The 23,982-nt window shown below is 36.6% G+C and overlaps 1 protein-coding gene across 1 annotated transcript in view; it reads left to right on the forward strand.

Moving 5' to 3' along the window:
• Window positions 1-1,056: 1,056 nt before the first annotated feature.
• Window positions 1,057-23,982, forward strand: part of ANGPT1 (angiopoietin 1) — a 156,833-nt gene continuing 133,907 nt past the window's right edge. The window contains exon 1 of the mRNA XM_057408208.1: window positions 1,057-2,595. Coding sequence (XP_057264191.1) covers window positions 2,299-2,595 — 297 coding nt within the window. The 5' untranslated portion in view covers window positions 1,057-2,298. The remainder of the gene's footprint in view (window positions 2,596-23,982) is intronic.

Here is a 23,982-nt window from a genome sequence, read left to right on the forward strand (position 1 = left end):
AGAGGGTGACAAAGGGGAAGGAGAAGTCATCTTGAGCCAGTGGGAAGGGGCCATGCAATAGCCACAAAATGAGCCTGCTCTTCTGTGAAGTCTTTTCTTATCTGAAAAACATCATTTTTAAGCTTATAATCTCACTTTTCCATGTTGGCATGTGAATAAGTCTGTTGTTTAAATACTCTGGAGAAAATGAATGTGGTATTTGTGTAATATGTGGCATTTTAAAATATGGCCTAGATATTTAGGAAGCCTTTGTACACCCACCTTTGCTACCCCCCTTTTAGCTGCTCTGAGGCTCTTTCATAAAGTTCTCATTTTACTTAAAAAACAAGCAAACAAAAAAAACCAACAAAACAAAACCAAACAAGCAAAAAAAAAAAAAAAAACCCAAACAAAAAAACAACAACAAAAAAAACCCACCCCAAAACGGATTGTTACCATGTTTGTGCTCTGATATTTTTGCTTTGTCTCATAGGAAATAGCTGGTTTTATGCTAACCCTTGAGCTCAACGTCTTATCCTACAGTTTTCTTCCTGACTGAAGCTCTCTGATCTTATATGAACAAATATCTTGCAATTACATTTCACAATAAATGCAGGCACTGTGCAACAAACCCATGGCAGAACTAGTTGTGATAATGGTAGAGAATTATAAGAAACGCTATATGAAAGCAAGAAAGCAGTTGCTCTTCAGAGGCAGAAAAAGAAAAAGCAGAGTGCAAAGGTGGGCTGAACAGTTCAGAGGTAGAAGGATATTCTGATTTTTTTTAAAAACAAAAGTAACATTGATGCTTTGCTCTTTGCTTTGAATTCTTTCCTTTTTTTTTTCTCTCTCTGCACTGGACATGCAGACATTTCAAAGCAAGGTAAGACTTTCTCATCTCTCTGTATTATTTTAGGGGATATTTCTTTTTAGTCCAAATGCAATGGTTTGCTTCCAGATGCAAAACGAAAAGCCTTCACCCCCACTTTTGAATAGGAATCACTTACTCAGGAGCAGACCATATACTTGGCTAAATATTCCAAGCAATTCTTTTAGAATAAAAATGTAGAGCAGGAACTCAGATCCAAATTCCTCTGAATTTCAGGAATACTCCAATCCTGTTTCTAATTGGTGCATTTTTAAATTTGTTCCTAGCAAATGCCAAAGGCATTATTTAAGTGTAAGACAGTTTGTTAAATAGTTACCACAATTTTTCTCTAAGCACTTTGCCCTTAAGAAAGTTTCTACATATGATGAGAGATGCCTGTATAGCCCCAGACAGACTTGCAAACTGAAGGAAGTGTTTTGGATGTAATAACTATGCAGTAGTACAGAAGACAATCTGGAATATTTCAGCCACCGTCCCTCACTGTTTTATAATTAGTTACCTTAGTTTAGATGCCAAGCATAGAAAATTATTATCCTTCTGTACTGCCATTTCCCATTACTATTTGGCAGTCTTAATTTCATTATATGCTGAAAAAAACCCTCTCTGCTAACTCTGCTAAAGAAACACAATTGTCTTAGAAAAGTAGCTAAAGCATGTGAGGGTTAAAAGTAACTTTTTTCCCATAAGTGTCATTCTCCAAACTTAGAATTCTTTAATAGATGCAGAGCAACGCAGAAATGAAAGCATTTTTAATTTCAGTGCTTTGTATATTTACAGAGGGATTACAACAAACTTCTACACTTTATCTACATTTTAATAGGTCAGCATGAACATATGAAGTGTATTAAGGTGGACTGCCTTCCTTATTAAACTTACGTGAATTTGTCAAAAGCCCTTAGCTGTTGTATGCAATAGGGGCTGAAAAGCCATGCATGATTGAGGTCATGCATCCAGCCAGTTTGTAAGATGATCCCTCTGCACGGAGCCATCAGCCATCCCTAGCATAGGGGCGCACTCATACACGCATTCCTGTCAAGTCATCTTGTGAAAGGCTGCTTGCTTCCAGCTTGGCTTGAAAGTGCAACCTTAATAAAACTCACTGAAGCCTGAGAGAAAATAGCAGTTCTGCAGCAGATAGTGTAGGGGAAAGAGACTGGGATATGCATATGCAGCTGACTAAAGCAGGCTACATGCTGGACTGTAACAGAGAGGAAACAATAAATCTTAACTACTATGCAATAAATATTCCCAATTTTAACTAAGGAATCTATCCTCATAGTGAAATTAAAAAAAAACAACAGTTTATCCAAGCTTGATTACCAAAGTGCTCTTCTCCAGTCCCTTTTCCAAGGACTTCAAGGGAAATTAAGAACAAATTTAAAGACGAAGAAAAAGTTTTTGTTAAAGCAGGAAAGGAAAGTAATAATAACATGTCAGTTTTCCTTTCCTTTGCTTTCCTGGCAGCGATTCTTCCTCATATAGGCTGTAATAGCCAGCGTCGGGGTCCAGAAGCCAGTGGGAGAAGATTTAACCGGATTCAGCACGGGCAGTGCACCTACACTTTCATTCTGCCAGAACAGGACGGGAACTGTCGTGAAAGCACGACAGACCAGTATAACACAAATGCTCTTCAGAGAGATGCTCCTCACGTGGAACAGGATTTCCCTTCCCAGAAACTGCAACATCTGGAACATGTGATGGAAAATTACACTCAGTGGCTTCAAAAAGTAAGTGTTTCTTTTTTTTCATTTCTCACTAAATGGATTTTTTTTGTGACCCTTATGCTGTTCAGGGGGTTTATTAGTTTCTATGAGAACTGAGGTAATAAGGATTCACCTAGTTCATGGCTGTGTAGGGGAGAACTGTTTCAGCCAGAGTGCACCATTCTTGGTGACATTGCTTTTGGGAGCAGAATTTTCCTGTTGTGAAAGATGCAGCTTCTTGAAGTTTTATCTCAAGAGACTGCGGATGTTTGTAAGCCAGAGAACACAAAAATCCTCCAGAGACTCTAATGACAGAACTTACTAAGTATTCCTGTAAACTGTCTTTCAGCTCACAGCTTCAGGTCACATGCCATGCAGGATACCTGCTACTCTGACAGCAAGAGGGAGCATTTAAAAAAATCAGCATTTAAAGGCACTGGGTTAAGAACATCATTGTTCCTCTGTAAATAGATCTATATAAATTGTTCCACACAGCTAATTGCTAGAAAGAAAGAAGAAAGTATATAGGCATTCACAGTCCTAAAACACCGCAGTAAAAGTTTTTAACTGTGTAGATTACACTGGAGTTCAAACAGCCCGTTTTAATTTGTGTGTGTATATGTGCATTCTGTCATAGGAAGGGAAAAATGGGTTTCAAGGTGTAGCAGTAACTTAGCAGAAGTAATTACTTTTAAGAATTTGTGCAGTAGTTCTAATTTTCTAATGAATTTTTCACTATTTTATGCATTAGCTGAAGTTTGGGCTTGAGAAGACATAAATATGTGAATAATTCCACTCATATGAGCAGTCCCATTCACCTTAACAGGATTACTCACTTGTGTAAAATTACATACCTTGCAGGATCTTTTCAATGCCTTGGTAATGAAAATGTCTTGGGATAGCTGACCAGTAAAAATAAATAAACAGTCTTTGTATATAGTTGTTTGTATTATTTCAATTCTCACACTGGCATTTTGACCTGGCAAAGCAGAAAATTGGGCAATTGAGGGATGTAACTGGTTGTGTAAGATGTCACAAGAAAACTACTGTATATACACTTTTGAAAGATACATTATTTAACTCTAACACAAGTTCATCCTAAGAATGAGCATCAATAAAAATCTAGTGAAGACTTGACTTGGCGAGCTAAAACTTCCTATTAGCATAGTTAATTACCTGTGTTATTTACAAGTTTTGTTTCAGCAGGCAGTATACAAGACAGAAATATGTTAAAAAGCATATACAGTCATTCCCCATCCCCCTAACACTCCTAAAGTCTTTAAAGAGGATTTCCTGGTCTCTTGGTAAATTAATTGTGCTCTTTGCATATCTGGCTGTAGCAAGAGAGAAAAGCCCCTGTCAGTAAATATGTAACTGTAAAAAAAATATAATCAAACATTTACTTTTTAGATTACTTTCCTTTTCTTTTTCTTTTTTTTTAAATATCTTAGTCTGCTTTGGGAATATAATGCCGGAAATGAGGGGATGCCTTTTGCAGAGGAAAGCATTTCTTAAGAAATTATTTTACTATACCTTGGGAGGGCTGAGGCAAGCACTAAAAAGAGGAAAGTTGTTATTTGTGTTTATACACACATGATTTTACTTGAGTAAAGTGCCTGCTGGATCAAGCTTATAAGACTTATTCTGTGTTTGTCCACTAGAGACTGAACTAAGATCACTGTTTCAGTGTGAGCTGAGCACGAAGAAATATGAGTCTGGAGTGTGAATGTCTGAGTTAGGGTTAGTCCTCTCACACTTTGGAGGGAAGTGATTAAACAGGTAGGAAGACCAATGAAAGGGCTTTATATTTGAGGACTGTTTTTTCTGCAGTTATTGTTAAACATACTATGGGCAGACCTATCCCCCCTCCTCCTTTCCTTCCCAGCCCCCAAGCCTCTGCTCCCAGGGGTTTACATAAAACTGGGATTGTGCACATATCCCCATGTGTCAGTTTTCCCTGGAATAAAAGGACTTATTTCTCTGTGTGATGGAGTATGGCTCGCTCTGAACAAATGAGGCTGATGCAGCTCTATTATAGCATCTCTGAATACTGAATTTGCTTTGTGGTTTTTGCCATTACAAAGCATCTCAGCCATAACTCATTTCCTTTCTAAACAAGCATAATGTTGAAGTGCAATGAATATATTATGTAGATAACTCGCATATCATTTTTATACTCTGCATTTATTTCCCTCCCTATATTTTTAATATCAGATGTAGCTGCTGCTACACTAAACAGTATTTTACAATTGCACCTGCAATAAACAAAGAATAATTTATAGTTATAGGTCTATGACTGGAAGTGAATAGCTAGAATAAGACATAATGTTTAAGAATTTGAGATATATTCTGGCTTACATAATGGAAATAACTTTATTACTTCAGGTTATATGTATAACTTTCATTAAAGTTGTCCATAGGCTATGTTTGAGTAACTTGTTTTCTCAGCACAAATGCTAGCCTGCAATATTGAAAAACTATTTATTTAGGAAGTTTGGGAGAAACAGGATTTACTTAACTCTGTTGTATCTGAAAATGGTTTTCTTTGATATCTAGACTAGCAGATTTCTAGGAGCAAAGCAAGTATCAAAGTAAAGTAAGAACACAAGCCTGAGTGAAGATAAAAATGTGCTTGTCTGGGGAGCCAATTACTGGCAATTAAGTTGCAGCCTTGTCCATTGACATTTGCATATCTATAGTCAGCATAACAGGGATTGGTTGGCAAATCAGGGACCCAGCAAAATGCTCTGCACAGAAACTATTTGAAAGAAGATGACTTGGTAAACATTTTTAGAGATTTTCCTAGAACTGTTTATTTTAATACCGGATAGCTTTCCCCATTGTTTAAGCTTGGGTTTCATTTCTGCAATATGTTTATACTAATAGTTCAAAACAAACAGTTCATCACATTCTCCTTGCAGTAACTGACTGGCACACGTGATGCTGTTTGGCATTTAATTGCAGTGTCTAAGTATTACCAAAGAGGAGTTACATGAAATGTTATCATCGTGTCTTGCTTGGGAACTTTCTGTTAGTCAGCTTGTTGAACTCAAGGCATCAATACTCTGTATACATTCAGAATAGCTATATAGATGAGTTTTTCACATACTTATCCATCAGTCCAAACAGTAGTAATAGTTGTTATTACAGTAGTGAATTTTACATGATCTACTCATTCTTTTTTTCCTGATCATCACCTAGGCAGAATAATATAAAAGTTTAAAATTAATACTTAATAATAATATACAATAAGAAGCTAACACAGCTGTACAAGTTTGAGCTGAAAGTGAACCACAACTATTCTGTCAGCCAGATCCCAGACTTAGATTTCTTAGGTTTTAATTTTTTTTCGTTTTCTCTGCAAATATTGATGGCATCGCTAGACTTAAACCAAATAAAGAAGCTTCCACTCACTTCCCTTTGCCTGCAAAGTGCCTGTTCTGTCACCAACTATAACAGAAGTATAAAATGATGAGCTGGTTTCAGTCATTAAAGAAAGAAATTATGAGCATTTTTTTTCTGGGGTATCTATAGTCATTTGATAGTCCACTTTAAAGTTTATTCTTCTCATTGTTTTGATAAATCATTTGTCTATGGCATTCTTTGTGCTCTCTGTTCCCTATTTTTACAGACATAAGATCACAAGTGCTCACTTGGGTTTTAAGCATCTAAGGAATCTAGGTTTTGAAGGAGACCAATCATTGTATAGAAGAAAGTAGCTTTTGGAAAGACTGGTCTCTGTCACTGTGTGCTGTGGCTCCACTGAAAATTTGAAATAATAATAATAATAATTTGCTTATGTGCGTGGATTATGCCTTGGATTTTATATTGTTTGCTGAAGATGGGAAAATTGCTTATATGTCATTCTTGCTGTGAAGCTGTGTGAAAATGTGACAGAGCCTGCCCTGAAGAGGGCATACCTAGAGATGTCATAATATCCTATGAGGATAATTTATATTAATACAAAGAGGGAGGTGGCCATAGAGTGTATAAAATTTTGTCACATTAAGAAACCAATATTCCCTAGTTGAATGAATACAAGAAATAGTAAAAATTTTATTTATGCTTATGTCTCACTAGGGATTTTGTAATGTGGCATCTGGCCTTAGAGTCCACATAACATTTGGATGTTAAGTGCAACCAGGAGATCCATGATGAACTTCTGTTAGTTTTCCCAAATAAAAGCAGATAATTAGATTTGGAATCTACCATTGTTCTTGTGCTTATATTACTGACAGAGCTGTGTAAGGAATGGCTTTTCAGTAAATCTTCCCTTTTCAAGGTGGACCAGGGCTAAAAGGAAACAGTGAAAATGTTTCATCCAAAACTGGCCAGTAGCCTCCTATTTGGCATCCAGCTTGAATCTGGATTTCTTGTCTAGACCCAGAGGCTGTTTACTATTTTAGGTATTCCTTTTTTCTTCAGAGTCAATGAATTCTCACATCCAAAACAGAGCCTCATCCTAGTGACCTTTGAAATGCAGTTCTCACAAACAAGATTTGAAACAAATGATGGGATTCAAATTAGTGGGATTACTTATATATTATGTCCTAATCAATGATTAAGTATATAAAAATGGAATTTAAGAAGCAAAAGTAAGTTCATGGAAGCAAACTGATTCTAAGAAAATTCATGTTTGAATATAAAGCTGAAATTGCTTATTTACCTCTAAACAATCTCTTGGCTAATAATGTGCCTGCATTTCAAAGCAGTATTAACCACACTTCTGAAGTCATTGGGATAATTTGAGGTACCAACAAGAAAGGGACAAGACTTCAAATGTGGAAATGCCTGAAAGCGTTACATTTATTTGAGGGATAATCAATTTGGCAATGTTGTGTTTTTTTTTTTTAAGAAGCAGAAGAGCAGTCTCATATATGCCACATTTGGTAGAAAATTGCATAAAAAAAAGAGTATTTCCCAAGCTTGGACAGAAGGTTTTACATAATGTGCAGTGGAACCTGAATATGTTTGTTTCCAGTGCTGACAGCTGTAATTAGGAACTTTCTGGTAACAATAAAATATTGCATTTATTAGTCATCAGAACTGTCCAACTGACATGCCCAGTGGGAGGTCTCATTTAGAGCACTGAGAGCTTTTCTAAATGAAACTGATATAAAGTAAATTGCGTGTCATTTTGAGGGTGCTGAGAACTCATTGTTCCCATTCCCTTCTGTGGTTTGGAACCAATCTTCACAGAGCTGGGCACTCTGTGGAAAAAAAAAAAAAAAGGAAAAGAAAGACAGCCCATGTGGGAAGAGTAAGGAGCTGGGTGTTTTTTGTCTGCATCATCCCACCCAAACTTCTGGCTGAAAGCCAGAGATAGCCAAGCTAGGATTTTCTTTGCTGTGGGGAATCTCTCAGTGCTGTGTCAAGAGACAGTAGGAAGCCCAAAGGAAGAGCCAGCTATCTGAATGGTCTTGTGGAAGTCCCTGCTTCTCTTCATTGACTCCAGGGAAATCCTGAGCAGCTCACTTCCTGACTTGAATGCCTCAGTTAAACGGGGTAGATTTAAGCTTTACTTCTATCCATGGCTGTAGCACAGACTGCCCTACTGACTGCAAGGAAATTGTAAACTTTAAGTATTTCAGTTTCCCTTTTCTAACACAAATATAGTACTACTACCTAATTTCACAATGCTTTTGGGAGGCTTAGTACGTAATTTTTTGTGTTGTTTTTGGAGTCTTTCTATTGGAAGGTATTTTGTGCTATTAAGAGTATATAAATTATAATAATACTTCCAAAGTTTACAGGAAATGGAGAGAGATTGAAAAATCTTTTGGAAGAAAAGAAGTTTTAAAATTAGCAACTAAAATAATTTATAAAGAATAAGCAGATAAATACAATGAACATGAATCTGTAGTGCTAAGTATATTTTGCCGGTTGCAGTTGAGCAAATTGGTTGTATATGTCCTTTTAACAGTGAGAACAGTCCTTATTCTTTCACTATTCTTCAAACACATTAAGCAGCTTCTGCTCCAAACTGTATTTATCTAAGATGAATAAGACTGTGTCTCAGTCATGTATGGATTCTCAGGAAGATCAGTGAAGGATGGCTAGTTTTTCAGAGCTATTGTTACCAGCAATTTTGAATAAACTTGTCACCATCAAAACTGAACTCACATGATGAAGATACTTAACAACCTGCTCATATTCATCTAAATTTATGGTTCAGCTTAGTTCAGTCCTCTTCTCCATATTTGCAAGACAATGCAAACAATGAGGAGGTAGCAAATGAAGACCTTCTAGAGCCAGTATCAAGATTTTAGCTGTGCTGTGAACCTTATCTTCAGCACCAGCCGCTCAAATGTCTTAAATAAACAGCCTTGGTGTAAAAGTCTTCCCAGTAGCATAAGGATTTCCTCTCTTGTTAAAGGGTTGTAGTTTGATCAGGAAAAGGAAATTGAAATAGTTTCATATTTCATAGGAAGGGTTCTTTTTCTTATGAAACAAGTGTACTTTAACACAAGGTTGTTCTTGTGAAACCATATGTGCATATTTTAGACAGTGTTATGAAACACCAGGGTGGTGAATATTCACTTGGAAGGGTAACTTAGAAATGCTATAAATTGTTGAACATTTGCACTACATTTCCTTTAATGTTCCTGCACAAAAATCAAGCTTTGCTTTTCATTACCTTAGTTAAGAATTAGGTTAATCTAAAACACTGTAAGTCACTCTGAAGGTGGGAAAAGAGGTCTACCCAGGGACTTGCACCAATTTAATTATCCCTACTTAAAACTGATGCAAGTCCAACTAGTGTAACTTCCTTGTCTAAACAAGACTAACAGTGGAGCTACATTCAACATTGAACAAACATAGGGGTACAGCCAGTCAAAGCAAGACAGGTATATGGTCAGCTGGAAAGACGCTCAAGTTGCACTATTCTACATTTGCAAAAATGTTTTGCTTTTAGAATTTAACCAAACCAACAAACCAACCAACCAACCAACCAAAAAAAATTTAAGACAATTTTTTAATCCCTCAAGAAAACCATATAGAAAAACAGAGTCACATGACTGAAAGAAATTTCTTATACTTCTTTGACTAGCTTCTAGGAACAGAAATAAAAAGAAGACAAAAAGGAAAGGGTAACAGAGAACTATGCTGATTTTATGGTGGAATAAGTGAATAGGTCTTTAACAAAGGTACTTTAAAGGTCTGTTATATGGTAGTACATGATCAGTTACATGATCTGTATTACTATTCCTCATTTAAATGAGAAATTTAATGAGCCTATTTCAGGCTGAAAGTGCAGTTATAGTCTTGCTGTTGAAAAATCTGGATTGAATACCCCTGAGTAAAAAGTAGCTGATGAAAAATTCTGCAAGCTCTGTGGAATTCCTTGCCCTTGGAAGTCTCATGCTGGTGCATGAGTGTGTGCACACATATATACACATGCGCATACACACAAGTATGCATTTAGATTTTTGGAGTGTTTGGTGTAATATACGCTAAAATCTGTTTCTAAGTATTGTGGCTTAAATGCATTCTTATATTTTATACCTACTTACCTGCTGTCAATCTATTGTTCTCCTAGAATTGACTGGTTGGCTCAAAAATAGTAGAAGAGTTGGTAGCAAGATGAAATCTTGTGTATTGTATGTGCATTAATTCTCTGTGAATGAGTACCCATGCTGTGCTGCTGATAAATTATGTGTCTTTGCTTTTGTTCTTTATAGAATGTATATGAAGCAAGAATTTTCATATATTCTGGAAAAAATGTTGGACACTTTTATTTCCCATCCTAGCCATGTTTCTGTCCTTACATGTGCCTATCCTGCAAAACAAACTTGATTATTCTTTGTTCATGTGCAGCATCTGCTTCTTCAGTAGGATTTGGCATATATATATGTTTTAATTTTTCATCAGGTCTTCTGGGATTTTTTTTTTTTTGAGTAAATTCTTGCCATTTGTCATGTTTTTGCTAGTTGTCTTGTTGCAAATAATGTACCAGGCGTACCTTCTGCAATAGCAATATATGGGAATAACCAAAATCCACTTGCTCCAGTTAGCAGAATTCCCTTCTGACTCTGTTCTGCCCGAGGATTTGGGTCCTGGCATTCTTTCTTGTCCCTCTGTACCAAGCAGGAAAATAGGCTTGAGAGATTTCCCTAGAGATAGGATAGGCTCTTAACATTCCTGCCAGGAAATTAAGGCAAGACTAGAGAACTGTGGGGAAAAAAATGGGAGTATGAGCAGAAGGCCTTAGAAGGCAATTTGTCTCTTCTTGACAGCATGTCTTCTTTCACACTGGAGCATAGATGATCAAATTGGTGTTAATCAATTTTGAATTCAAAAACTATTTCTGCTGCAGGCTGGTAAGCAATTTATAGACTGATCCTGCTTTTTTTCACATCTGAACTTCCTTTAAAGGCTTTCTGTGTGCAAGAGGTTTTTCTTGAGAGATACTATCTATGTTATGAAACTTCTCTTTTAGGGACAACACTGTTTAGCAGGGCAGGCTTTCTGTTTCCTCATCTGTGATCCACAGCAGTCTGAATCTGTGGAGGGAACTTGCAAGGTTTCAAAGAGAAAAACACTGGTGCCTGCCCACTGTTTTAAATATACAACCAACTTGCAGTCATTATCAAAGGCTCTCCAGCCTTCAAGGTGGAGTTCTTACTTCCTGACTGTAGGTGAAAAAAAATCTGATTTTCAAGGTGTAAATTTACTATTTTGAAATGTGTTTTAATATTTGACCTTTAATACACTCCAAATCCACAGAACACATTTTAAATACCCACAAAAAATGAAAGGAAGAGTCCTAACAAAATCTCTAGAGATGCTTTTACATTTATTTTCAGGTCTGTCATAGATTTGCCTGCCTCTTGGATTATATTATTTGTGAATGTTTTAAAGTTGTCAGCCTATGATTCTAAACATTTATTTTTCTTTCTGAATATCTTGTCTGTAAATATGGCCTTGCACAGCGGAGATTTAAGAAAAAATGATATAGTTGTTGTTAAATGATGATTTTGTAATTTTTTTTTTCTAAGCATTGTATTGAATGAATTTTCAATTTGGATGAAACCACCTGTGGCTCTACTTAAATGTGCTGATTTTCACTTACATATGTTTGACTTTCAATAGCTTTAGCAATAATTATCTTCTGGGAGTTTTAGTTCTCATGCAGAAGTCTTTTGCAGGAAAAAGAATTGTATTAAATAAATCTCTTTAAAACTCTCCCATCAGGTCAGAGTGTGGGTAAAGTGAGGATGAATAATAGGGTCATTTTCATGCCTTTCTCTTCTCTCTTCTGAGTCAAGGATGTATGTTTCAAGAAGGTAAGCATCTTCAGATAATTATCTTACTATCAGAGCACTAGTCCTAAAATCCTAATATTTTATATGAAAAACCTGTGTAGAAATGGCTTGATATTTCTGAAATCTCATAGGAACGCTTTATATACAACCTGGTTCTCTGAAGTCTCCTCCAACACCAAAGGATTCAATGAAGACTGATACAGCCTTTGAAAATTGGGCACTCATATGCAGATAAAAGTCTCTGAAATGAGGATTTAGGATCACTGCCATTGTCATTTAACTATTGAGTATATTTATTTGTGTCACAGTTAAATATTTAGCCTCTACAGCCTTAATTCATTGGGAAATTCCTGTGGCTTTGTAGGCCACATCAGCAAGTCAGCATAGTAACAGGCAGTCCCCAAACCATGATGCCTTTGGTGCTGTGCCTGGAATTTTGAGGATCTGCTTAAAGGGAAAATTGCTCAAAGAGGTGATCTAATCTCTTCCTGAATGAACTATTCCCCTTTGTTCCTTGGCTAAAAAATCATACTTCACTCTGTATGTGACTTACAATAGTAGAGATAAATGGTAAAAGGCCACCCATCTTTCCTGTGTCATTTCTATCCTGTTAATAGGAAAGGCCATAAATGCTGTGCTAGGAAGTTTTCTGTGTTACTATATCTGTGTGGAGGAGATAATGACTGCAAAATTCTTAATCACTTTAGCCTGTTAACTACAGAAGCAATGATTAAAGTTGTTTCCCTTCACATTTTTCTTGAATGATCCAGTTTGATCTCTTGCCTTTTCCAAGAATTCTGACTGATACAATAAATATCCTTTTGTATATTTCTCTGACAGTTTACCTCCATGACATTGTCCAGTTCAGCTGTTATGGTTTCTGCCTTCATGTCAGTTGTTAAAGAATTACTTTGTACCTGTTGCAATACCAGACTTTTATGCCAAGAAGCATAAACAAGACAATTGTATTTGCAGAGGCACATGAGACAAGAGGAGTTCTTCAAGTACTAAAAAGTTATCATTAACGGTGAGGGATGATTACAGGAGAATAAATTTAATAATCACTGGTAAAAGGTAATTTTTTATGATTTGATCTGCTTGATGAGCTATTTTACTTGATTTTAGAGTCACAGTACAAAGAGATAACACATGTCTCTGCAACTGAGAAACATCCAGTTGAATGAGTGATTTCAAATCTTTATTAGCTAATTTTTGTTGAGAAAGATGGCTTGTTTCACAGTTCCTGAAAACAGGGTATTAGTTGAATTTCTGCAGCGCACCTCACTGGCAAAATGCTTGACCATCCTTGCATGCTTACATACACTGCTTTGTGTTTATGCAGCCATGACACCATGTAATGCTTGCGTAAACTATGTGAAATATCTGTGATGAATCTGTGGGTTGGGTAAAATGTAAATGCAATAACAATATAGGTAGCTTCTTCAAGTGCTTTTTGATGACTTTTAATTCCATAAGATAGTTACTGGACAGGTAATTCCAAAGGAAACTGAGGGTGAGTTTGTAACTGTGGACTATTGTCTCTTGGAAACGGCCATCTCAGACAAAGTGTAAGGGACCTGGAGAAGGATTAGAAAAGCTAAATATAAGGTAGGAGGTGGGGGTGGTGCTTCAGAGCAAGAAGTCTGTCTATTTGAGGCTGATAGAGGATTTTCATTAAGACTCTGACAGGAAGGGTGAAGGTTGCTGTTGTAATCCACAAATTTGTGTGCTGCCCAAGGTATCAACATGTCACTAAAGCACACACAATAAGTTGTCTTGCAGTGACAGAAATGTCTAAAAAATTACTTTTCTGTACAGCACAGTGTTCAGTAAAATACCCTGAAACAATGTAGCTGTAAAATATTTACAGGCTGTTTGGCCCTATTAAGATCATAATACTACATATTTCAGTAGTACTACAGTCTGCTGAACTAAAACACATCATAGTTGTGGAAGGTTTTATTTAAAATGAGACTGTTTCTTTGCTATAAAAAAAAAAGAACAGATTTTTTTTTTCCCCTAAATTTAAGAAAGCAGGAGTGAGGCAAAAAGATGCTCAACAGCATGTTTTAATGAGGAAACCATAAATTCTCCATATTTTACTGGCTATTAAAGTATCTGAAATGCAGACAACCCCCAGCTGGAATGCGGAGTAGAACCAGAATGTGATGTGTGGCAGTTCAGGTAACCAACATGTCATTCTCTTACCAGAAATGCTCTTGCAACCCTCAGTGACAACCTCAAAAGTAATATTGTGTTCACTGCATATAGATGACTATTAAGTGAAGAAACAATTTACTAACATCAAGCAAGTATCATGTAGAGTCCGTGATGAGTTAGAGGTCAGAAATACTAGAAAGACATTTGCCCAAACTTGTCAACTTCAGATTTGCAAGATCGAAGGACTTGACCCCAAAAGTGCCAAGGGTCCTGTTTTGAGTTGTTGGTACTCAGAACTTTCCAGGAAATGTATAGCACATGAAAGCTTTACCCCTATAAATGAAATTGCTTTCATTTCAAGGTGGAGGGTGTTATCACGTGCACATAGCTGCTTTTCAGTAGGCTTCAACGGGAGGTAAAACTGAATGGAAATTGCTCTGGTACTCTAAGCAAGCACACACCTGTTTTATACTTTTGGATAAATAGATGAGAATGGGAAGTCCAGAGAATTCCAATAGAAGCCTTCCTGTAGATAACAATGCCAAAACAATTCAAAGTATCAAATAAAGGTGAATTCCAATTCCTTGCATGGTTTACCTAGGGGATCATATGGCCCTAGATAACTTTTTAGTTGCCATACATGATAACCATTATGACACATGCTGTGCTGACCACCAATAAATCTTATAAATATATAATAATAATATTTAATTATTGTTACGTATACAGTGAGTGTATAAATTATGTATTTAAGTGTTTATACAGTGTATTTATATGTTGACTTTTAAAGTGCAATTGATGTACCAACATTAAAAATAGTTATAAAATTAAACATTGACAGAAATAAAAGAATTTGTCTGGAATTCAGGTTCTTAAAGCTAGGATTAATGATTGTATTTCTTTAGTGCTAAACAGTAACCCAAAAAAAGCAGCAATTGTTACCTTCTACTTTAATGCCTCCCAGTGCTCACCCACAACAGAAAACCCACAACAACTGCATTGTGAATCCTAGGATTAAAAAAAAAAAGTTTCACTTATCCAGGATTTAACACTCCTACATGCCTTGGAAGCATCTACTAATTTGGCCACTGACCCCCTGGGGTATTTCCTAGAAGCAGAATTGAGCAAGACTGAAAATGCTTTTGTTGTACTGTTATGACCATGAAGATACAACATGAATTCTTGATTTGTAAAATATGGACCAAGTGTGAAATCTTTTTCCTTTTTGTGCATTTTTAAAGACTACTTCAACATTTTAATTTATTATTTTGTTAACAAAATCATGCAGATCTCCTGAAATTACAACCAAAACTCTGGTCTTTTGTCACTAAAATTAATTTTTTTTTTTTTTCCACCATGGTGGAACACTGAAGATATGTTTTAATTTAAATTTCCCATTTTCATTCTTCTTAAGTTTCAAGATGACGCCTCACTCAGTGTTAGTTTTGTCAGTGTAGTTTTGAATGCTGTCATTTTCACTTCTATCGTAAAATCCTTCTAAAAGGCTTTAAGCAATCGGCACCAAGATTATTTTTAGAATACTATTCTTAATGGAATGCAAGCTTTTTATTGAAAGACAGCTTCAAATCCTAATTCAGAGTTCCTCAGTGTTTCTATCAGAGTAGATGTTAATTTTTGGGGTTGCTTCTATCAGGCTTAGTCTGCTACTGATATTACGTTTTCCAGGTGTTGCTAGCATAAACACTTACCAAAAGTTATATCCAGAGACAACAGTGATTTCCTATGGGAATATGAGCCCAAAGGTGGTTTTCAACACATTCTACAAACTCAAACCATTATCATTAAATAGCCTTGAGAGAATTAGAAACTGAAAAAAAAAAAGTCTCTCGACTCTCACTCAGAGTGTGATGCTAATAAATCATTGTGGAGCTGGGCCGAATGCTGCTCACAGTGAATCAGCAGTAAAAATCTGAGCTCAGTTCCTCTCCCGGAAAGGACATTTCCCGACTTCAGGCACGGCCATCTGAAGCTGACCCCCTCATCCTCTCCTTCCTCTGGTGCTTTCAAGAATTTCCAGGTCTACTTTTTGGCGCTGGCTTTCTGGATTCACATACTTCAAGCTGCCTCTGCCCTAATGTAAGGGAATTTCTCAACGGTAAGAGACAGACCTCAGCTCTGTCCAGACAAACCTATTTGGCAGAACAGGAATTTCCCAGATGACCAGGAGGAATTTTAAAGGGCTGGAGGGGTATGTTGCAAAATGCTAGCCTAGCACCCATGGAGACAGAAGTCTGTTATTTATAGAAAAGCAGAGGCAGAAAACAGATGATGTGCTTCCTCACAACATGCTCTACAATTCCTGCATTGTGTCAGCATAAATTTGTGGGATACCACATCAAGAACTGAAATGATAGTACGGTCTCCATCCTCAGCCAATTCTTTAGTCTGCATGCCTAGAAAGATACCAGCTAATACCATATGCAGTGTTGGTTTTATAGTACTGAAAAGAACACTTTTAGAAAGCCCTGAAACAACATTTCAAATCGGAAATCATGTCAATGGCATCAATGGAATGATGCCAATGTCAATCTGCTGCAGCTGAAAGAAGACTCAAGCCCAGTCTGTGAGAAACAGACAAACTCAGATTTTTTTTTTGTTCATTTGAGGATAGGATACTGTGTACAGCTTTTATTATGTTCTCTGCCTTCTGCCAGTATTCCCCAGGCCTAAAAGTGATCTCATGAGAGCAATTTTATAAAGACATTTTCAGCATTTGCTTTTTCGTTCACGTCAGAAAAAACATAGATGCTACTTGGGCTATCTTAGTTTTGGGTTTTTTTTAAGTCTTCCTCTTTTCAGTCCCCTAAACCACCAAAGAATTGACACAGCTTTTGAAAGAGAAACACTCAAACTGATCAGGAATATGATCTTAATTTAAACCTAGTCTCAGATTCTGTCTGGCCTGTATTTTTAGTTTGAGTATTTTGTGGTCTTTTTGCTGAAGCCAGTCAGTAAATGTTTTTGTTTCTTTTTCTGAAACAATTTAAAATAGAAAAAAATCTTTTTGATGACATCTTCTGCAGAATATTTGGGCATTTTCTCAAGACATTTTTGTGTCAGAATTGCTATATAGCAGATGTAAGCCAGTTAAAAACCTTCCAACCTGAGGATTTGAGACCTCAGGTTAAAGAAAACAAATGGCAGAAGGCAACAACTGCAACTTTGTGGTTATCTGCCAAGAGGTTAGAATTCTTGATTAAACAAGAATCTGTATTTTTTGATCAATTTATTTATTAATAAATAATCTTCATTTTCTCTATTTTTTTTTTAAGAGTTTTTCATAAACTCAAAGAAACGTCACCGGAAAACACTTTCCTGCAGATATAGAGAAAATCAGCAGACTGCTACAAAGTAACTGACAAGACTGTCATGAGTGAAAGTGGAAGCAAGTTCCAATATTATCTTGGAATATGAAGGAGAAGCCTAAGTGTAGTATCCATGTACAGGCACAGTGGAGATGTTAGAATACAGATGTGCTTTATTGGTGTCTTCCTATTTACCCAGGAACAGTTTTTTTTTCCCGAGGAATACAGAGAGAATATGCATGTGGAATGTTGTTGATGTAGGAAAGATCATGCAAACTCTCCCCACTGAGCTAGAGGCATTTGAGTTCAAAGAGAGCTATTTGTAACATTTCTTCCACTGCCCTAGTTTTTGGTTTAATTAAGAAAAATATTTTTTAGCTGGCTAATTTAGCTTATTTTAAAGGAAGAAAAAAGTCATCAATCTACATAAGAAAAAGTTCTTATAGAAAATATGTTGTGAAAAAAAAAAAGTAGATCCATGCTGCATACTTTATAACATTCCACTGTTTTGTTTAGTGGTATACTAGAAATGCATCTCTGGATGTTAGAATCACAGAACCATAGAATGGTTTGGGTTGGAAGTGACCTTAAAGATCATCTTGTTCCAGTCCACCTACCATGGGTAGGGATACCTTCCACAAGACCAGGTTTCTCAAAAAAACTGGCTAATTAGCCATGGGCTAAAATCATAGCTGCCGTAATTTGACTTTGCTCAACCTAGATTAGTGGAATGGTGTTGATTTAAATCAGCTAGGTATCTGGATGCGCATGCTTATGTCAAAACCTCATTCTCAATGTATCAAAGCCCATGCCTCCTTGATGAATTTGCCTGCTTTGTTGGAATGAACGCTGAACTGTCCAGAGCTCCTGTGTACATCCGTGTTATTTAATTTTCTCACTAGTTTTCCAAAGTGGTCGTTGTTTTGTTTTGTTGTTTTTTTTTTTGTCTTAAGGGACCAGCTCTGCTTACACAGCCGGATGTACAAAGGGGCAGTGATGCTATGCAGCAGTGTATCCTCAGTACTGACCCTGGAAAAGCCAAACCATTTGATTCCTACTTCTGGTTGTCAAACGAATCATAGAATCATAGAATGGTTAGGATTCGAAAGGACCTTAAGATCATCTACTTGCAATCCCCAAGTCATTAAAGAAAGCCATTGCCTCTTAGCAAGTAAAAACCTTTCCTAAACTGAAACTGAAAAGATTTTGTTATCTTACAGCTGATTGCTTCCCATAGCTGCAGGGAAGTTATGGAAACATTGAACAGCACTAACTTTTCAAATGAAAACTAAACCTTGAAATTTGTTGAAAATGCCTTACAATGTCCTGTATGATTTATTAGCAACAAAATCATTCTGCACAGGTGTTAAATGTGATAGTAAGTAAAATATAGAGCATGTGCCACCTTGTATGAATTATTCTAGAAACTCATCCAAATGATTGATGAAATGTGTGGACCTGATATTGTTTTAGGCAAAGAATGTATGTTGAAACCCTTTTATCTAACAACCAGTAGGAAAATCACACAGTTTAACAGTAGTTTTGAAGCCAATTTTTGTCTTCCTTTCAATATATCTTTTTTAAATTTAAAGGTTCCTGTAAATTCAGAGCATAGGAGTGTGTCAGGAGAAAAATGTAAAATCTGGCCTTCACAGGAGCTGTAAGAGCTACCCTTGACATCAGCAGGATGTAGGTGTTTAGTGTTATTGAAAATCTGTACATAGACTACATTTCCAAAGATGACTAGTAATCAGGGTGCACAAGCTGCAGTCAGCATCACTTAGGACCTGCAGAATGAACACCTGTTGAATATTATGCCTGTTAAGAAACTTTGAAGTTCTCCAGAATGAGAGCAGTCCCAGATCAGACAGTACTTAGGGCCTTCTTGTGACTAAGTTAACAAAGGTAACAAACTTCCATGTTGTTATCCAGGTTCTAGGTTGCAAATGAAGGAGTTTCTGTCTTGGTTTTTGATATTCTGATGTGGTTTTCATTTGGTTTTCCATCCCATAATCCTCATGAAGACTACACCAGCAGGACCTCTAAACTCTACTAGTCTGGACATTATGAATGAATCTGCCGTATATAAACCTAAGACAGTCAGTTCACATATATGTGTATGCTCAGCTTTTGCTTGGTTCTTTGCTTTTGAGATAAATTTGCTTTGCTTGCAGTAAGCCAAGCACCAGTATGTTCTGGGCTGTCCTGCCTGGAAAAGTTTATGACCTTTTTGGAAGGGCAGGCAACTCAGGAGGACTACAAGGATGTCATGAGGAGGAAAACTAGAAGGGCCAAAGCCCGACTAGGACATAATCTGTCTATAGCTTTAAAAGAGAATTAAAAATGTTTCTATAAATAGATTAGCAGCAAAAGAAAGGCTAAGGAGAATCTCCATCCATTATTGGATAGGGAGGGGAAACATAGTAACAAAGGATGGGGAAAAGGCTGAGATATTTAATGCCGTCTTTGACTCAGTCTTAAGAGTAAGACCAGTTGTTCCCCTTGAGCTGGAAGACAGGGACAGGGATCAGGATGAAGCCCCCCATAATCCAAGGGAGAATGGTGAGTGACCTGCTACGAAACTGATGCAAACAGGTCTGTGGGACCGGATGGAATTCACCCAAGGATTCTGAGGGAGCTGGCAGAAGTGCTCACCAAGGCTCTTCCTGTTAATTTATCAGCTATCCTGGGTAACCAGGGAGGTCTCAGTTGACTGGAGGTAACCAAATGTGATACTCATCTACAAGAAGGGCTGGAAGGGGTATCTAAGGAGTTACAGACCTGTCAGTCTGACCTTGGTGTTGGGGGAGGTTATGGAGCAGTTTATCTTTAGTGCTGTTATATAGCATGTACAGGACAACCAGGTTATCAGGGTCAGTCAACATGGGTTTATGAAAGTTGGTTTACCATGGCCCAGCAGTGTGCCCAGGCAGCCAAAAAGGCCAATGGCTTCCTGGCCTATATCAGAAATAGTATTACCACCATGGCCAGGGCAGTGATTGTTGGAACTGGTGAGGCTGCACCGTAAATCCTGTGTTGTTCTCGACCCCTCACTACAAGGAAAACATTGAAGTGCTGGAGTGGGTTCAGAGAAAGACAACAACTTTGGTGAACAGTAGGTGAAGTCTTATGAGGAGCAGCTGAGAGAACTAGGGCCGTTCATCCTGGGAAATGGAAACTCAGGGGAAACCTTATCACTCTCTACAACTGCCTGGAAGGAGGAGAGAGTAAGGTGTGTTTCAGTGTCTTCTTCAAAATAAGAAGCAAAAGGACTAGAAGAAATGGCCTCAAGTTCCATCAGGGGAGGTTTGGATTGGGTATTAGGAAAAATTTCTTCCTGAAAAGTTTGTCAAGCATTGGAACAGGATGTCCAGGGAAGTGGTTGAGTCACCATCCTGGAGGTATTTAAAAGACGTGCAGATGTGGCACTTAAGGACTTGGCAGTCCACCACTGGATTGATGATCTTAAAGGTCTTTTCCAACCTAAATTTTTCTGTGATTCTACAAATAATAGGGGTGACTTAGTTCTAAAATTGTCACAAAATATAAACATTTTCAAAGGGATTTTTCTCTACACAGAGTTTTGGACTGAATTCCTCAACACGCTTCTTGTGTTGTTTGATGAATATTTTTGACTTGGTTCCCAGGCAAAATGTCATTCATTGCAGATTAAGTAACTATGACAATATGGATACTTAATTGACTTTTTATGACTGAATCTGATGTTGCCACATGTTTGCCTAAGCTGTCATTGTGTGAATTTTCAGACACATGAAGAAAAACAGTGTGGTTTTATGCATTGCTATTACGTGGATATTTCCAAACTTAACACGTTTACTATACTGTGTACAGTTTTAGCTGACTCTTCATACACTCCTGCGTGTTTTCTACTGTAGGTCTTAGAAAAGCTGTGTTCATATAAATATTTAGAATAGCATACTTTTGTTTTATTTCCAATTTTTTCAAATGTCTCTCTTGGAAGAGCTAGCTTGTTAGGTCAAGCCACTCATCTCTGTTACACAGCATGTAAGTGAATGAACTATTAAAATACATAAGCAAAAATAAATTTTGTAAAAATGAAAGGAACTTCAGCAATAAAGGTATCACTCCACTGCTGAGTAGAAAACACATCAAATTTTCTGTAGGAATAAGGAATAATAAGAAAATTTCAAGGAACAGTGTTATTATATCTGAAAAATTGTAGAAGGTTTTTCAACTAAAGATAAATAGTCTGGCTTTTATCAATACCTCAAACACTCCTTGCAACAGAAAAATAAACTTTTAAATGAACTTATAAGATTATTTATATTTTAATATCCTTTTTATGTTATAAATGGTATGGAATGTTAATATTAATTTGATTTTGATTAATTTCTCTCAGTGACATAAGATATTTTCTCTTTCTTGTAATACTTACTGGAATAACCACTGGCCCTGCTTCTGTTTCTGCTTATGTTGGCTGTAGATCAGTATAGCATCTCTGAGTTCAACAAAACGTAACTACAAGCAGAACAGGCATTGTTTTCTTTTGCATATGTACACATGATTTTGAACATATGTTTCCTACCATATTCTCAACTTAAATTGTCACTAACTTCAGTGCATGTTTATTTTTCATTTTTGTTCTACTTTTATGTTTTGCATTTGTTGACCAAGAGATTCATAGCCGGCTGCAAGGCTCCTTCTTTGGGCAAGACCCAAAAGAACTTAAATGAAGGCATCCAAAGATAATTAGGTTGCCTGATACAAGGGAATATGATGAGAAGTGGGCTTGGGCGTGGTGAATACAGTCTGAATTAACACTCACTACTAGCACAGGAGATTTTAAGAGTTACTACAGATCAGCTTTCGTCTGGAGATAGTCTAACTTCTGGGGAGGTCAACTTTTCTCTCAGATATTCACCATACCAGGAAGAGACGGAAAAAGTTATATTTTCCTTTTATTTCAAGACATGATCCAAAGACACTTTGGCACACTTTAGCATTCCTTTGGTACAAGAGAACTTTTCAGATACATATACAATTTTATATATATATATAATTGAATGAAACGTAAAACATCTGCAGTTTTGAATGACAGAATACATATTTTGGAAGATTCTCTTTATCACATTTTGTTTGTTGTTTACTGTCATGGAATCTACTTGTACTGACTTCAGAAATAATATTAGCTAACTGCGTTACAAATGTGAAAAGAAATCTGCCTTCAGCACAGACTGATATGGTTGAAAATTGGCACAATGTTAAAGTAATCAGAAATAATGTGGTAGAGTGTGCTGCTTAATTGTCCTGTTAGAAAATACATATATTTCTTGCTGATAATGAAAATTGAGGCATATAATAATTTTTATGTAAGCACTAACGAATTTATATGTATCCATCATAATAATACCAACTCCTATTTACTTTAGGGCAATGTATAATTCTTAGTAACACAATTTTATTTTAATTTATTAAGTATTATTTAATTTAATTTATTTAGCATAGTTTTCTCTCATCAATAAATACTATTTTCAATCTATTAGATTTGGTGGAATTAATAGGGTAATTTAAATATTGAATTTCCAATTCTTCAACTCAAGAGGTTGTAAAGCAGTAAGACATGAACACGCATTGAGCTTCAACACCTCTGCCAAATATCCAGAACAATTGGAAGATGAACTTATGGGGACTTTTCAAGAAATCTGATGAAGGATTTTTATAAGGGCATGTAGGGACAGGAGAAGGGATAATGGCTTCAAGATGAAAGATTAGATATTAGGAAGAAATTCTTCACTCTGAGGGTGGTAAGGTGCTGGAAGAGGTTGCCCAGAGAAGCTGTGGCTGCCCCATCTCTGGCAGTGTTCCAGGTCAAGCTGAATGGGACTTTGAGCAACCAGACATAGTGGAAGGTGTCCCTGCCTGTGGCAGGAGGATTGGAACTGAATAATCTTTAATGTCCCTTCCAAACTATTCTATGATTCTGGTTATATGAATAGGAAACAAGATTTTAAAGCTAGGAAGGGAAGTAATCTTCTAGAGAAAAATCCTGTTTGGTTTGTTGTTTTTTTTTCCTAAATAAAATGATTACTTTCAAGTCTGTGTCAGTGTAGTTCTCTATACTTTCCAGTCATCACAGTAGTGCTTTTTCTGCACTTGCATGTATGATCTGAATGTAGATGCCCAGAATTTCAGAACTGTACAAATTAGTCCTCAACTTTTTTCTTTTTGTTTTCTTTTTTTTTTTTCCTCTCAAAAAACTTTGACTAAGAAAGATTACATTTGGTGACAGGAACTTCCATTTCTAGATGCTAAATAACAATCTGCCTCCCCAGTCTCCATATTACTATTCTTATGGAAAACTGAAGCAAAAATTTATACAGTTGTAGGGCTATACAGGCTTTAGTTTTCAACCTTTTCTTCACCACCTAGTTGCCTTGTTTCTTTCTTCTTTGTTCTCTGTTTAGTTATTATAACTTGAAATAAGATGATCGATTGAATAAGTGCCTCTGTTCTTTATGCAGTAGCTTTATTTCCCCAGTAATATGCTTTTTCCTTTGGTCATCTGTTGTAAGTGACTTCCCAATTCTCACTCTATTATTCAGGTAGCTTCAAGAATTTTCCAAGATTTTCAAATTAGGTTTCAGTTTGATCAGGAATTATTATTCATAGTTATCTGT

The sequence above is a fragment of the Pezoporus wallicus genome, unplaced genomic scaffold (genome assembly GCF_028554395.1).
Source record: "Pezoporus wallicus isolate ANWC-B61680 ecotype Strahan unplaced genomic scaffold, APGP_CSIRO_Pwel_v1 contig_3815, whole genome shotgun sequence".
Classification (NCBI taxonomy): domain Eukaryota; kingdom Metazoa; phylum Chordata; class Aves; order Psittaciformes; family Psittacidae; genus Pezoporus; species Pezoporus wallicus.